This window comes from Panicum virgatum, chromosome 5N, assembly GCF_016808335.1.
Source record: "Panicum virgatum strain AP13 chromosome 5N, P.virgatum_v5, whole genome shotgun sequence".
Classification (NCBI taxonomy): Eukaryota; Viridiplantae; Streptophyta; class Magnoliopsida; order Poales; family Poaceae; genus Panicum; species Panicum virgatum.
The window spans coordinates 6,780,084-6,795,830 of NC_053149.1; the positions used below are offsets into that span (position 1 = coordinate 6,780,084).

A 15,747-nucleotide genomic window follows, 5' to 3' on the forward strand; every position below is an offset into this window, starting at 1 on the left:
CAAGTAATCCCACTCCAATGGAATCCTGTCCCATGTGACGCTTGAGGTAGCTGCCATTGTAGGAATATTGCTATCTTTTTTCCATACTCTGGAACTGGCCGATGCCATTGCAAATACGGAAAAGAATAGCAGCCTTGTGCAGTGAAAGAAAAGGCTCGTGGAATCATCGGAAGAAAAGGCTCATGTGGTGAATGATTAGGTACTTTGCCATGCTTTGTCTTCGTTTCAAGAATTTGAATTTTGAGTAATGTTTGATTGCTTATTTTATTGCCTTGGCTAATAGATTTTTCTCTACTGTTACAGGGCCTAAATTCAGGGTCTCAGGAATTTAGATCGTGGTGAATAAACTCTCCCGTACCAGTTTTGTACAGATCACACAAAATAGTTTGAGTTATAAGTTCAGCTAATCTCCTCGGCTACGGTATCTGTTGCTTTACGAACTTGCAATAGCAGTACATGTTGCCGATTTTTTTCGAGATAAAATAGCAACAAAGGTTTACAGGACGTCAAGACTGTCTTGATTGCGTATCCCCTAACATGAAGTTTATTTCATTTTAATACATCATGGAGAATGGTTTCATATTTCTCAAGTTCATTTCCTAACAGGAATTCTCCATGCCACTACAATTGCAACTGCAAATCCAACACCAAATCTTGTTCCAACAAATAGGAATAATATAAAGTCTAGATATTTCTTCTTCTTGGAAGGCACCACATTTGACTTGCACAATTTTGACAATGGAGGCCCGCACAAATCTTCATTTCCAAGAAATGAACTGTTGGAGAATGTCAAGAAATGAGGTGATTCTGGTATGCTTCCCACCAGCTTGTTGTTGGACAGGTTCAATGTTGTGAGTGAGTCCAACGATGCTAGCTCCCATGGGATCTCCCCAGAAAGCTCATTAGAGGACAGGTCCAAAGATTCCAAGTGTGCCAAATGACCGAGCTGAGATGGAATTGGCCCTGTGAAGGAGTTGTGTGACATGTTGAGCTCGTCCAACAAAACAAGCCCCCCGATATCTGCGGGGATGCTTCCCTGGAAAGCATTATTGGAGACATCAAGGAATCCAAGGGTCCTCCATGTCTTATCAAATTGTTGGTCTAACCCTTTCCATGTGAGTTCAGTGCTAAGCTGGTAGACTTCATCTTGATAAGCGTAATACTCCATCACCAATGTCTCATTACTAACTTTGACTATCATGCCCATTAATTTTGAAAGCCATTCTTTGTTCAGTGTGCCTGAGAAGTTATTGTAGGATAGATCCAAAATCCGTAGGCTTGGGAATCCGCAAGTGATTCTGTCTTTGGCGCTAGATGGTATCACCAATCCAAAGAAATTGTTGTGTTTTAGGATGAGAACTTGAAGTCTGGGGAGTGTACTCATCCAACATGGGAAAGAGCCAGTTATCTTATTGTTTGCGATAGCAAGGACCTCCAATCTTTTGCAAGCCACAAGAGATTTAGGCAACTGCCCTTCAATACGATTGCTACTAATGTCTAGCAACTCAAGAGTGCAGTTTTCGTTGATAGTGTCAGGAAGCTCTCCGTCAAGTTGATTTCTTTTGAGATTTAGAACTCTCAATGGATTGGCATCCTCCATCAGGCAAGAGGGGACTGAACCATTAAAGGTATTGTAAGAGAGATCAAGAAATTCATAAACCATACAAAAAGATGTTGGAATATTCCCCGAAAGGTTGTTTTGAGACGCCTTGAAAACATAAGTATCTCCAAGTTGAGTAGAAAAATTATGTGGCATGGATGAGAACATGTTGCTAGAGTAATCAAGCACTTCCGCACCAGTATACTGGGGTAGGGGTATTGGCCCCTCAAACATGTTGAAACTGAGATCCAGAATTCTTGCATAAATAGGAAGAAAGGTTTCGTAGCCAACACTAGTAAAATTATTGTGTGAAAAATCCAGAAAGAAAAGGCCACCATGTGGGCCAAAGGATGGGTCGGTGGACCAATTTTCCCATAGCCACCGGGGTATGCTCCCATTGAAACGAACATGGCACCATTTATGCCATTTCGAGTGATTTTGGTGATCGAATGACAATACAATCAATGGGACTAATATGATTGTTAAGATGACCATTCTCAGGCGTTTAGGCTCAAGTGATGACAAAGACAAGAGAAGATAGGCGTAGCTAGGCCCGAAGAGCCGCCCCTACGGGGGTTCCGCTACCCGGTTAGCGGACGGGGGTCGAGGGGAAACCGTCCCTCGCGGGTCTCAGGGCGCTCTCTTCGGATCAGGAGCACCGGAAGAACCGATGCCTAAACATCGGTGTATCCGACGCTTGTCGGAAGAACCAACGCTATGATATTTGGTGCAGAAGGGAATCGAAGCCAAGTCAGCCTATAGGCACCGGTTGAACCGACGGTCCAAGAAAGGGCATCGGTGCATTGGGCGTACTGTGTACCAGAGACGATGTCAAGTGCCCAAGAGAAGTTTCTTCAGCACCGGTTCAACCGACGGTGCATCGGAGTATTGCGTCGGTGCATTGACGTCAGCAGAAGAGAAGAGCCCAACAAGTTGCTGTGAGAGACCGGTTGAACCGACGCCATAAGCATCGGTTTAACCGATGGTCCCTGGAGTCGCTGCAACTGTGTCAGAGAAGCCAACGGCTACTTCAATTGCTTAGAGTGACCGGATGAACCGACGCTACCCATGCCAGAGGCACCGGTTCATCCGGTGATGCGCAGTTTTCTGCTGACCGTTGGAGCAACGGCTACAAGACTTGGTGGCCTATATATACGCCTCACCCCGGCCATTTGAAGATTACTGGAGTTGCTGGACATCCCACACACACCCAAAAACATCTCCAAGCCATACAAAAGCATCAAGATCATATCCTTAGCCCTTAGCACACTTTGAGAGTGTTGTGTAAAGGATTAGCTCTTAGTGAGTGAGATTGCAAGGCTTTGAGCCTTCGTGCTGTGGTTCATTAGCAAACCAAATCAAGAGCTTGATGCGCCGACACCTTGGAGCGTGAAGCTCGCCGGCAACGTCATCGACCCTCCAACTTGGTGTGGAGCGGCGACGACATCTTTGTGCGGGGGACGTGGAGACCCCCATCCTTTGTGGAGAAGCTCCTTTGTGGAACCCGTGGCCAAGGTGACCGTGATTGTGTTCACGGAAGAGACTTGGTGGCCGAGTAGCAATACTCTTAGTGAGTGCTACAACAACGTGGATGTAGGTGTGCCTTTGTGGCTAACCGAACCACGGGATAAACATCCGCGTCAAGAGTTTGCTATCTCCTATCCCGCTCATTAAGCTTCCGCATTTCTTACTAGCAATTTGTGTGACTTTACTTTCATAGAATAGTTTCTTGATAGGAAAGGCTATAGATTGATAAACTCTTTTGGGATAGAGGTTTCACACTAGAACTACCTAGTTGCACATCTAGATATCATGTTTTAGTTTATGTTTTGTGCAAACTAGTTGGAGCCATAGGTCTACGTTTTTATTAGTGCCTAATTCACCCCCTCCCCCTCTTAGGCTAGAGCACCCGATCCTTTCACCCATGCATTTGATTATTTGAAAGGTCAAGCCCTATGCAATCATTTAGATGCTTTAAAATGGTAGGGAACTTAATGATGCTACATGACGCCAATTTTAAGAAATTTATGTCAGGGAAGGATACCATTGAAGAATTTTCTTGTCCCTCTAGTACAATTATCTTGTTGTTTGATAGGTCTAAGAGGGATAGGTTTGGTAGTCTCCATAACGAGTTAAGTTCCACTGTCCCTGTGAAATTGTTCGAACCAAGGGCTAGTTCTTCTAATTGTGTCATATTAAAGATGTGTTGAGGTATCCCCCCTGAAGCTTCACATTGTATGAATGCATATGTTTTTAGTTTGATCAAATGGCCTATGGAAGAAGGTATTGGTCCATATAAGCCACATTTAGAAAATTTAAGAACCTCTAAGGAAGTTAAGTTTGTGATCCATGATGGTATAGGTCCTACTAGATTTAAACCTGATACCTTCAATGTGTTCAAGGATTTGAGCTCGCCAATTGATGAGGGCAGGTTTCCAGAAAATCCAGGTGCATCAAGGCCTAGCCTTTTCAAAGATCTCATTTTTCCAATGGAACTTGGTATTGTACCAGAGAAGTTGGTGTGACCAACCAGTAAATTTTGTAGACAACTATCAGCTGAGATATTTGGGAGGCTGCCGGAGATTTTAGGATTACGGTGAAGATCGATAGTCACTAATTTCTTATGTTCAAAAATTTCGGGAGAAACCCATCCTTCGAGGTCATTGTAGCTAAGCTGGAGAACACTGAGCAAGGAATAGTTGGCAAAGAAATCTGGAACTTGACCAGTCAAAGAATTGTACCATAGATCAATCACAGATAGTGAGCGTAAAGCAGAGAGTGTTCCACATATTGGCCCGTAGATATTGCAAAATGGCAACCTAAGGACACGGAGATTTCGAGCGTACATGGATAGAGCATCACACCAATCATTTGACTGGGACAGGTCGACATAACCAAGATTAAGCTCCCTCAAATTGCCGAGGTTTGCAACTAAGGACGTGAAGTTTGTCACGGCTAGCTCCCCAATGTTGTCAGGGAAATCCACCATATACCTATTCTCGTCGGCCAACTCTATGATTTCAATGGAAACGGAGAGGTCCAGAGAGACCAAGTTGGTGAGACGGCCTATGTTGAGAGGAACTTGACCAGAAAAGTTGGTGTTGGGAAGGTTGAGACTGGTGAGATTGGTCAATCGCTCAAACCCGGTGGATGGGAGTTCTGCCAAATTGAAATTGTTCCAGCCAAGGTTGAGGTACCTGAGGGAGGTTAGATCGAAAAGCGCAGGGTCGAGACCTGCGCTCTCCAGGCCCCAACTCCCCAGGTCGAGGGAAGTCACACGACCGTCGGCGTCACCGCAGTGCACGCCTGCCCATCCGCAGCAGTTCGTGCCGACCTTCCATGACCGGAACGCCCTGATGGAGTCGGTGGTGGCGGTAAACGAGCGTTTGAGTCGAAGCAGCGCCGTCTCCTGGTCTCGCAGGCACGGGAACTGCCGTGCCACGGTAGCAGCAGCAGCAGTGTTGTTGCCGGTGAGCGCAACGGCTGACGAAGGGAGGAGAAGCGAGCACAGCATGACTACGAGGTGGATTTGTAGCAGCAGATGTAGCGCTAGTACTGCCGGTGGCCCGTGATGGGCCATGGTGGTGGGCATATGGCAACTGGCTTTGGCTGGCTAAGACCTGTTAGTTGTGTGTGATCGATGAGCTGCTTCTGCTTTTGATGTGGCGAGATTCTTACCATGCCTCGGGTTATTATATAGCAGTAAACCTGCGGTGTAACCATCGGGCGCGCCGTTAGTACCGTGGGCCATGCATGCAAGTTGCGTTGGCCGATAATGATTGACGTATAAGTATATTGCCATGTAGTGCAGTAAGCGACATGTTCAATCCCATTCAGGGCTTGAGTCTAACGTTTGTGTGTAGTATTATTCAAATTACGTGGAAGAACTACTGGTGGCTAGCTAGTATTTTTCAGGCCGTATGGCTTGGTTCGATCTGATCAGTCAACCTCATGAATACAACATGACTAATTTAGCTACTAATTTTCTTCTAGTTTTTTCTTCTGAGATTACAACACCGTGCCCGTGCTAAATTCGGCTCAATCTTTTCTAAAAATAATTGAGCCGAATTTAAATAGATCTTGATACCATCATGAGACTTGACAAATCGAGATTCTTCTATTCTATATATCTAGAATATAGAAAGGTATAATACAATAAACAAATAGAAATCAAAATAAAAAAGTGGGAATTTGCTCTGATATAGATTAGGGCTCGGCCTTCTCACCTAAGTGCAATTACGATAAAAGAAAGGATATGTAGATAGGTGGATAACTAGATTGGCAAGTAAATAAAAAATAAAGTAAATACTTTATTTTAGGATTCTACAATGAAATCCTTTATTTTCCAGTAATTCTATACTACTACGAAACAAAAAAGAACCTTCAAATTCATTTTTGAAAATGAAACTAAGCGTGCTATTCTAAATAGTGATGCCCCTGTCGTCTAGTGGTTCAGGACATCTCTCTTTCAAGGAGGCAGCGGGGATTCTACTTCCCCTAGGGGTAGGGAGTATTATAAAAAGAGGTTAATCATAGATGTCGGTACCCTGTAGCAGGGATACACACTATTACTGCAGCAAGTCAGGACTCGTATAGTGATCCATAAATACGCCATAAGGGGCGGAGCAGCCGGGCCCCACGGGTCAGGCTCTGACCTCACCGGGCCAACGGCCCCGGACCCGCTCCCCGCTCTGGGACGGGTCCGGTGACGCCACATGTCCCTAAGGAAGGGAAGCTCCGAACCAACAGCCAAGGGCTCGGACCCCCCGCGTCCATCCGGACCTCCCACGCCCGGAGAACCAGCATACCGCCGGGGGGGGGGGGGTCCGGAACCGCCACGTGTTCCGCAGGCACGGGCGCGGGCGCGAGACTTCCATTGGAAAACTCGCCCACCCACCGCATTCAATGCGGGTGGTTGAGGCGTGCTCTGCCGCCGCGGCACGCGGGGCAGCCTTTGTCAGGCCTCACTGTAGACCGCATATTACCGAGGTACACAGTGTAGCCGCCTGCGCTGCGGCTGCGCAGAGCCCGTCTACCGCATTAATTGGATACGACGGCATGGCACTTTTCCATCATGCCGCCTAAGCCGCAAGCTACATGGCCCGTTCGGCTACGTTACAGGCGACACCGCACACTACACCCTGACGCCGTTTCGACAAGTTAGGGCAAAGCATGCCGGTCGAAAGATTCCCACGGACAAACCATGGAAATCCGGGGATGAGATCTCCTTCGCCTGCAACGCCATAATGTATGAATAATACGTTATTTTATACTGCATCGTTGGGCCCATCTGTCGGGGTCCCAACGGCCATCTACGCGCCTCCCTTGAGATATAAAAAGGAGGCGCTCGCCGCACACCGAAGAGGGTTTTTCCAAGCTCACCCAGACTCAAGCAATACAACACACAGTGGACGTAGGGTATTACGCTCCGGCGGCCCGAACCACTCTAAACCGGCTGTGTTCATCGTGTTCTTGAGCGAGATCGAACTAGTCCTACCTAACCCCCGAGTACTCACCCTCTGGGCTTAGGCGGGTGCATTCCGCCACCCAGCTGTGGTTTACCACACCACGACGCCAGTGGCCCCCGGGCCCACCTCGGGGGAGGTACGAACCCGCAGGTGGGCCCATTATCGTGATGTGTTCTGGCGCAACTTGGCTATGTTGGCGTGCTCATGTCGCGAGCGGGTGCTCCGGACCACCTAAAGGCCGTAACACTTGTTGCCAGGTTCAGGTACTATAGTGCTCTCCGTAGGGCGGCGAAGATGTAGGCTTAGGGTACGGAACCAAGCTAAGCGGCTGCACGGACCTCGAACCGCCCAGGGAGCAAGCACCACTTCCCCGGACCCGGCTCCAGGCGTCCGTGGCGAGCGGTCTCCGCCGGAGCGGGCCACCGGAGTGGACTTGAGCGACCGTGGCGAGCGGTCTCCGCCGGAGCGGACCACCGGAGTGGACTTGAGCGACCGTGGCGAGCGGTATCCGCCGGAGCGGGCCACCGGAGTGGACTTGAGCGACCGTGGCGAGCGGTCTCCACAGCAGCGGGCCACCGGAGTGGACTTGAGCGACCGTGGCGAGCGGTCTCCGCCGGAGCGGGCCACCGGAGTGGACTTTGAGCAGTTGCCATCGATCCACCGAGATATGTTACCAGACCTCACGGTGGGGCATAGGAAACCACGCCTTACACTAGAAAGGTGTCCGGACCCCTAGTCACGACAGCCTCAGATACTAGGGTACTCGTAACAGGGCAGTGAAGTGCGTAGGCTTAGGGTACATTACCAAGCTAAGCGGCCACGCAGAACTCCTCCACCCCAAGATACAAGCACCACTTCCCCGGAGCAGGTTCCTAGGAGTTCGGTCTACCTTTCAGCTAGAAGGGGTGTCTCAACCTAACCACAAGCCAGCAACTCGATTTGGATCGTTAGTAACAAAAGAAAAAACTCCGTTCGGGAGAAGGAAACATGCAAGCTGAATGGACAAGTGCTATTAAATTAATGTAAAGATAGGACTGAGAAAGTAAATCTCCTTCATTACTTGATTCGTGGTGTACATCAGAGGTCGGGATTACGAGGGCGGACCTCTACCGCTCTGGACCACTTGCTGGTGTCGCCTGTTTGTGCGATGAAGCCAGAAGTCGGGTTTACAAGGGCGGAACTTTACCGCTCTGGACCACACGTAGGTACCACATCATTACAAAGGAGAAACACCCTCAATTCTATCTAGTGGTAACCTACAGCCGTCGTCCCGTAAGGCATGCACGTTCCTGGCCGGAGTGGAACTGCCACCTTGGAGGTTCCTCTTAGTCGTTGGGGGCAAAGGTGCCCTGGATGTGCCTATACAGCATCATCCAGCATCACCTCGGGAGCTTGCAGGGCCCTCCTTAGCACAAGAGTTGTTTCATGCTCAGATAGCATGAGAACAACTTCTTTGGCTTTGAATGAGAGTGGCCCTGCCGTTGCCAGTTGCTGTCGGAAGCCAGCCCGATGGCCGCTCATAGTGAGCTGAAGCTAGCTTGTCACCCTGGCGCAGCGGAAGGATGGGTGTTCGTTTGGACGAGCACGGAGCGTGGAGAAGGGCGGTCGTTCGCCTGCTCCACCTTGGTGCTGGCACAGGGCCTCCGCGCCTTGCGGCGGAGGTCGACGCCTGTCTGCAGCAGCTCCAAGGGAGGCTTGAGCCAGGCGAGGGAGAAGGCGACAGACATCTTCCCGAGCCATAGCCGTCGGCTCCAAGCTCCATTTTGAGAGGAAACATTGAGCCGACGCCGTGCCGCCGCAGGGGACCCCCGGTGGTTGCTTGAGAGAAAACCTTGAGCCGACGCTAAGGTGTCGCAGGGTGACGCGCAGCAGGCGTCGCCCCTGCGCGCCACCGTGCCGGCTCTGAGGTGTCGTAGTGGCGACGCACAGCAGGCGCCGCTGCCGTGCGCCACCGCACCGAGGACACTGCTGCCTCGGTGTCAGGGCATGCGGCGTAGGTGACGCCATGCCACTCTTCATCTTCTCGTCGTCGTTGCAGAGGATGAGCTCAACCTCAGAAGCTAAGAGGTGAGCGAAGATCTGGCCAACGCTTGCACTCCCCACGGACAGCGCCAGATGTCGTGGCTCAAGGAGGAGGGCCACAGCCGGGTGGCGTAGTGCACCCGCCTAATCCCAGAGGGTGGTTACTCGGGGAAGTGCAAGCGATTCGACAGATCTACTTATCAAGCAAGAACACAAGAAGGACTTGAGTTCCCTGTTTCGACTTGAGTTCTTCTCTAACGGGCGTCTCTCTTTTATAGCGCAAGGAGGACGCGTACACAGACGTTGGACTCTGACAGGTGGGTCCAACAAGGATGTATAGTCTACCACGAAAAAGATATTGATGGTGCTATAGTGATGGAGAATCTTTTGCCGGATACGCTTCATCGCCCTGTAGACTCTCTGACCGAGGGGGGTCTTCACCTGTCCCATCGGCGAGGTGTCCGTTGAGGTGGTGTAGGTTGCGGCATAGACTGTTGGGTCTACCGCGTAGGTGTTATGATACTCCATCGCCGAGCTGTCGTGTCTAACTGGCGTTGCAGACTGACGCTCGTGGCGTGGGTGGCGCCAACGGCTGTAATGTGCGCCTTGGTAACGCGCAATCAACAGTACAGCCTGGCAAAAGTCACATCGGGCTCTGTTGTGGCAGAGTGCACTTAACGCCTCCCGTACTGAATGCGGTAGGTGGGCGAGTCTTCCCGAGGAAGCCTCGCAGCCGCGCGCGCATGCCTGCGCCTGCGGATACGTGGCGGCTCCGGACCCCCTAGGCGGGGTGTCTGTTCCCTCCCCGCTGAGGGGTCCGGATAGTATATGGGGGTCCGGGACCCCGTGGGGGGTCCGGGCCCCCCGACTGTTTTGGCTGAGCGCTCCCTTCTCCGGGACACGTGGCGTCACCGGACCCTTCCCTAGCAAGGGACGGGTCCGGGGCCGCTGACCGGGTGAGAAGGGCCTCGGACCGCGAGGGCCTGGCTGCTCAGGTCGTGAGCGCGTAGTCAAGGATAACTATGAGGATCTTGTCTAGACACAGCAACACCTCTAGGACACGTGGTGACACCGGATCCGTCCCCGAGCGGGAAGCGAGTCCGGGACCGTTGGTCTGGTGAGATGGAGCCGGATCCCAGGGGTCCGGCTGCTCAGCCCCTTAGGGCGTAGTTACGGATAACTACGCGAGTCTTGACACAGCAAGAGGGGGTACCCTAGTTCAGAGGTACCGACAATAGATTATCGAAAAGCCTAGAAAAAATTCTTCCTGGGTCGATGCCCGAGCGGTTAGTGGAGACGGACTGAAGTTTGATATAGAATCCATTTCTCAAAGTAATGGAAACCATTCTCTTATAGGAAATGGTTCGAAAATCGCTATTCCACCTTTTAGGTTTATGTATCGTGAAAAGTGATACTTGTGAAGATCGTGCATTTCAGTCACATTCAGATCCTATTAAGCAGAGAGAGAAAAAGTAGTGATTACAAACCCAACGTTGAGGACGCACGCACCCAACACCCCTGTTCCAGCACAAGCGGCCAGATAACAGACCTAGCCTACTCCTCACGATTCAAGCAATATAGCCAGTGGCTCTAGCATCCACCCAAAGCTTGACCTCCAACTTGATAGACTCGAGCAGCTCTGTGTTGGAAGAGCGCGATCAAACAGCCTGGCGTTCCTCTGGAAGAGCTACTCTCTGTTGGAAAAGCCTACAATGTCGAAGTCATTATCATCTATCTATTATCTTATCATTTGGCCAACAATCGGAGCCTCCACGTTCGCTCTCAAGGTCTAGAAATTCTCACGTTAATTAGAGAAAAATAGAAAAATAAAAATTACCCACCACTGCCATTACAATAAAAATTAACCTAAAATATCACTGTGACTAATTAAAAATCACCCACCAACACCATTATGAAAAATTAAATATAAAATATCATTTAGCTATGTATAAGTTACAAATATATACTATTATCTTATTATTTGGCATTTCAAGGTCTTAAATTCCCAGGATAAAAATAGAAAAATAAAAATTACCACCACTGCTATTACGATAAAAAATAACCTTACCCACCACTGCCATTACGATAAAAATTAGCCTAAAACACCCATGTGCCTAATTAAAAATCACCCACCAATACCATTACGAAAAATTAAATATAAAATACCATTTAACTATGTATCAGTTACAAACATATACTATTAATAAAAATTAAAGATAACAACAATAACACAAAATACAAAGAAAACAACAATAATTATATGCATAATATTGTTAAAGCTAAACAAATCAAATTGTTATTATAGGTAGATCATATTTGAATTGTTTTAACCAACAATAAGACATAATTTACGATAATGAATAGTTTTGGGTGAATTCTGCTCACACTTTAATTCAATCAGTTATTTCATCATCCGACGATCAGTAGTCAGGCAACCCCACGCGAATAGAAAATATGTATAGCCATGGACCCTACCAAAGTACCACTGACAGCGAGTCCGACCTCATCTGTGTACGACGACTACTAAGTCAGCCACCCATTAACGGTCGTGTTGCTTCGCACGACTTACTTACTTCGGTCGTGAATAAATAAATAAAAATGAAATTTCACATCAATTTCATTCTATTAAGCCAGATAGAATTTACACGCATCAATCTATTCCGCATCAAAAATGAAATTCGGAATAGGAGAAGGGAGGCAGGTAAACGAACGTGCAGAAGCCACCGAGCGGTGACATCTCGATCGGAGACCATCGGAGTCCTGAGCAGTAATCGTGCAATATCGCAGAGCGAGCCACAATTGTCCACCGAGGCTGTTATCTGCCAGTTAAAACCAGAAAATGATACTAGTAGATGTTTACTGGCTGCCGTGCAATCGAGGCTACCGCCACTGGCCACACACTCTGCATGCTGCACGGACAAGATCTAAGCCGTGGTCTCCTGGGTGACTAGCTCCTGACATTTTTACCATCATTACTCCTCTTAGCCATCCAACAAAACTGGATTAGCACGAAAGAAAAATTGAAGTATTCCCTATTTTCAGATGAGCTGAAAGGGCTTGTCGCCGCCTCGCCGGTCACCAACCGGTCGGGCTGAAAATAAGGTAAATTTGCATATTGGCGCCCAAGCTGACTGAAAGCAGTAAAATCCCAATTGACCTACTTTTATCACTGTAATTGTACAATTTGCTAGCGTTTCAACAAATAAAATGGGTTTGCTTGTATTTCTAATATATCAAAATGATACACTTGCAATACCCTCATACAGGGAATTTCAATTAATCTCGATCGATACACAATTAAGGGGACCTCGCTCGTTCCTTCTCGATCAAGATCGCTTTCTAGTGGGGATTATTCCACATGACATTACAACTGCAATTACAAATCCAATACCAAATCCTAGTCCAACAAAGAGGAATAACATAATATCTACAGATCTCTCTACGGAGTGACGTGACATTGCTGGTGGTGGTGTTGTGCTGATGCACTCTTTTGATAACGGAGGCCCGCACAGGCCATCGTTTCCCAAAAATGAGCCATTGGAAAATGTCATGAAATGAGGTGACTCTGGCACTCTGCCTTCCAACTTGTTGTAGGAGAGGTTCAACATGGAAAGAAAGTCTAGAGATGCTAGATCCTGGGGATTGTTCTTGAAAGTTCATTGAAGGATAGGTCCAGAGTTTCTATCTGGCCCAAACGGCCAAGCTGGGACGGAATTGGCCCCGTGAGTGAGTTGCGTGACATGTTGAGCTCATTTAATATAACAAGCTCCCCGATGGATTCAGGGATACTACCACGGAATGCATTGCTTGAGATGTCAATGTACACAAGGGTCCATAACGTATTAGAAATTGTGAAATCAAATCCTTTGTATGTGATCAAGGTGGTAATCTTATATATATCATTTGATGGACCCACAAATTCCACCACCGGCGTCTCGTTTTCAATTTTACCAATGATGGACTTCAGTTTTGTAAACCATGCCTTTGTTAGTGTACCTGAAAAGTTATTGAGGCTAGATCAAGAATCCGTAGACTTGGAAATTCACAAGTGCCTTCCTCATCAGCAGCAGAAGGCACCAACTTTCCATAAAACCTGTTTGAGTTCAAGACAAGAACTCGAAGTCTAGAGAGTTTATTCATCCAACATGGAAAAGAGTCACTTATTTGATTTTTTCCGATATCGAGGACCTCCAAGTTTTTGCAAGTAACAAGAGATCTAGGTAGCTGCCCTCCAATCCAGTTGCCACTGAAATCTAACGCCTCAAATGAGCATCCTTCCTTGATATTGTTCGGAAGTTGCCCCTTTAGCTGATTTTCTTTAAGTTTTAACGATTGTATCCCGTTGACATTCTCCATTAAACAAGATGGAATTGGACCACTGAAGTTGTTGTAAGAGAGATCGAGCATGTGTATATTGATTCTATGACAAAATGATGATGGGATTTTTCCAGATAACTTGTTTCCAGAGGCCTTGAAGATGTTAACTTCATGAATATGAGAGCTAAAATTAGAAGGTATCGACAAGAACCTATTGTTTGAGTAATCGAGCACCATTGCTGGACCTCGGGGTATAGGTATGGGCCCTTCAAGCCTATTGTTGCTGAGATCAAGCAACCATGATTGCCCAGGGAGGAAAGGACCACCGAAACTAGTAAGTCTATTGTTTGCAAGGATCAGAATAGAAGGAAAATTTGAAGTCTCCAAAACCCATTGTGTTACAGCCCCATGAATCTAGTTATCTGAAAGGTCGAGCCATATGATTTGATCTTGGTGCCTCAAGAAACCAGGATACTTACTTATGTTACAACCTGATAGAGATAAGTAACCAAATTGGGGTGATGATGCTAATGAAGAATTGTTATCTCCTCCCTCAACCACAACTAGATTATTATCGGAGAGATCCAACATAATAAGGTTTGTCATTTTCCTAAAAATGGTAAACTCTATCTTGCCGATGAAATTGTTTGAATATAGCAATATTGTTTTTAGTTGCACCAACGTTGAGATATATGAAGCTATTTCCCCAGAAAGCTACAGTTACACAATGCTAGTTTATGCAATTTAGTCAAATTGTGGACAAAGGATGGTATTGGTCCAGATAAGCCACAATCAGAGAATTGGAGAACCGTTAGAGCTGTTAGGTTTGCAATCCATGATGGCATGAGCCCTTCTATTACCATCCCAGAAATCTCTAATTCACTCAAGGATTTGAGCATACCGATGGATGAAGGAAGCTCACCGGAAAAGCCTGTTGCACTAAGGCCTAGCCTCCTCAAAGCTGTGAGATTGCTAATTGAAGCTGGTATTGTGCCTGAGAAATCAGTTTTACCAACATCCAGATTCTCCAAACTAGTACGAGTTATGAAATTTGGCAAGTAACCAGAAATTTCAAGATTATTGTAAAGATCAATTGTCACTAGTTTCTTGTGCTGAAAGATTGCTGGTGAGATCCATCCTTGAAGCTTATTATGGCTCAGTTGAAGAACACTTAAATTGGAGAAATTGGTCAGGAAGTTTGGGATTGGACCAGACAAATTATTTAACAGTAGATCAATAACTACCAATGAGAGCAAGGTATGCAATGAACCACAAATGGGTCCAGAGATCTGACAATTTGGTAACCTAAGAACACGGAGTTTAGGACAGGACTTGGTTATGATGCTGCACCAGTGCGACTCACTGAGGGTGCGCTGATCATGGGTTTATAACGAAGTGTCTCAGAAAGCTCAAAGCTAGTAGAGAGGTCAAGGGATATGAGATTTGTCAGGTGTCCAATGCCATTTGGCACCTTGCCAGAAAAGCTTGAACTCGAAAGGTTCAGATGGGTGAGTTCAGCGAGCTGCTCAAACCCGGTGAATGGGAGCTGAGATCCATTGAAGTCGTTAGAACCGAGGTTCAGGTACCTGAGGGAGGTCAGATCGAAAAGCGCAGGCTCGAGGCCTCCGCTCTTCAAACCTCGGTCACCCAAGTCGAGGGAAGTCACGCGGCCATCAAAGTGGCCGCAACGCACGCCTGTCCAGCGGCAACAGTCCGTGCCGGCCCTCCACGACCGGAAGGCAATGGCAGAGTAATCGGTGGCGACGAAGGATCGTTTCAACCGGAGCAGCGCCGCCGCCTGATCAGGCAAGCATGGAACTGGCGGTGCCGCGGCGGTGTAAGCCCCGGCGGATGAAGGGAGCAGCGAGCAGGCTGTGATCGCGAGGTGGATTTGTAGGAGCAGCTGCGATACTGCTTGTCTTGGCCTGTGTTGGGCCATGGCAGTGGCCGTATTATTGGCAGCTAGCTTTGGCCTTTGCATTGGCTTGGCTGGCTAGGACTTTCTTGCAGGTGAGCTCGGCTTCTACTTTTCGGTGAAGAGAGTTTCTCACCGTTGGTTTATGTATACATTACGCGTCTGATGCCCGTCATCTTACTGGTTACTAGTTACGGTCAAGATTGCCAATATGCATGGTTCAATTAGTCGCCATAATCTTGCTTCTATCTTCTATCTTTGAATTTTTTTAGGGAGGTTCTGACTTCTGAAGCATCACGCTTAGCTGCAATAGGTCTGGTTTTGTCTTTTCTCCTTTCATCCTATCCTCAGCTAGTCATCATTCAACTTCACGTGAAACGAAAACAGGAACAAAAAGTCCTGCCCTCTTTTTTTCTTTCTTTCAA

At 47.7% G+C, this 15,747-nt stretch overlaps 2 protein-coding genes and 1 pseudogene across 2 annotated transcripts; all 3 read right to left on the minus strand.

Annotated features, from left to right (window-relative positions):
- Positions 1–447: 447 nt before the first annotated feature.
- LOC120674439 (receptor-like protein 54) lies at positions 448–5,256 on the minus strand. Its single transcript, XM_039955624.1, has 2 exons — positions 3,523–5,256; positions 448–1,994 (listed from the first exon to the last, which is right to left on the minus strand). The coding sequence occupies exons 1-2, from the start codon at positions 5,190–5,192 to the stop codon at positions 593–595; spliced, it is 3,072 nt and encodes a 1,023-aa protein (XP_039811558.1). The 5' UTR covers positions 5,193–5,256; the 3' UTR covers positions 448–592.
- A 7,106-nt stretch (positions 5,257–12,362) lies between these two features.
- On the minus strand, positions 12,363–13,644 carry LOC120674473 (annotated as a pseudogene).
- Positions 13,645–14,635: 991 nt separating this feature from the next.
- On the minus strand, positions 14,636–15,593 carry LOC120672261 (receptor-like protein 6). The gene has a single exon (XM_039952579.1). It carries the CDS (start codon positions 15,386–15,388, stop codon positions 14,744–14,746), a length of 645 nt encoding a protein of 214 aa, XP_039808513.1. The 5' UTR covers positions 15,389–15,593; the 3' UTR covers positions 14,636–14,743.
- Positions 15,594–15,747: the final 154 nt, after the last annotated feature.

Coding starts and splice junctions, on each gene's coding strand:
- LOC120674439 (XM_039955624.1), bottom strand. CDS start 5,192: ATGCCCACCACCATGGCCCATCACGGGCCACCGGCAGTACTAGCGCTA. Junction 1,995..3,522: donor TCAAATAATCAAATGCATGG/GTGAAAGGATCG, acceptor TCGTTTCAATGG/GAGCATACCCCGGTGGCTAT.
- LOC120672261 (XM_039952579.1), bottom strand. CDS start 15,388: ATGCAAAGGCCAAAGCTAGCTGCCAATAATACGGCCACTGCCATGGCC.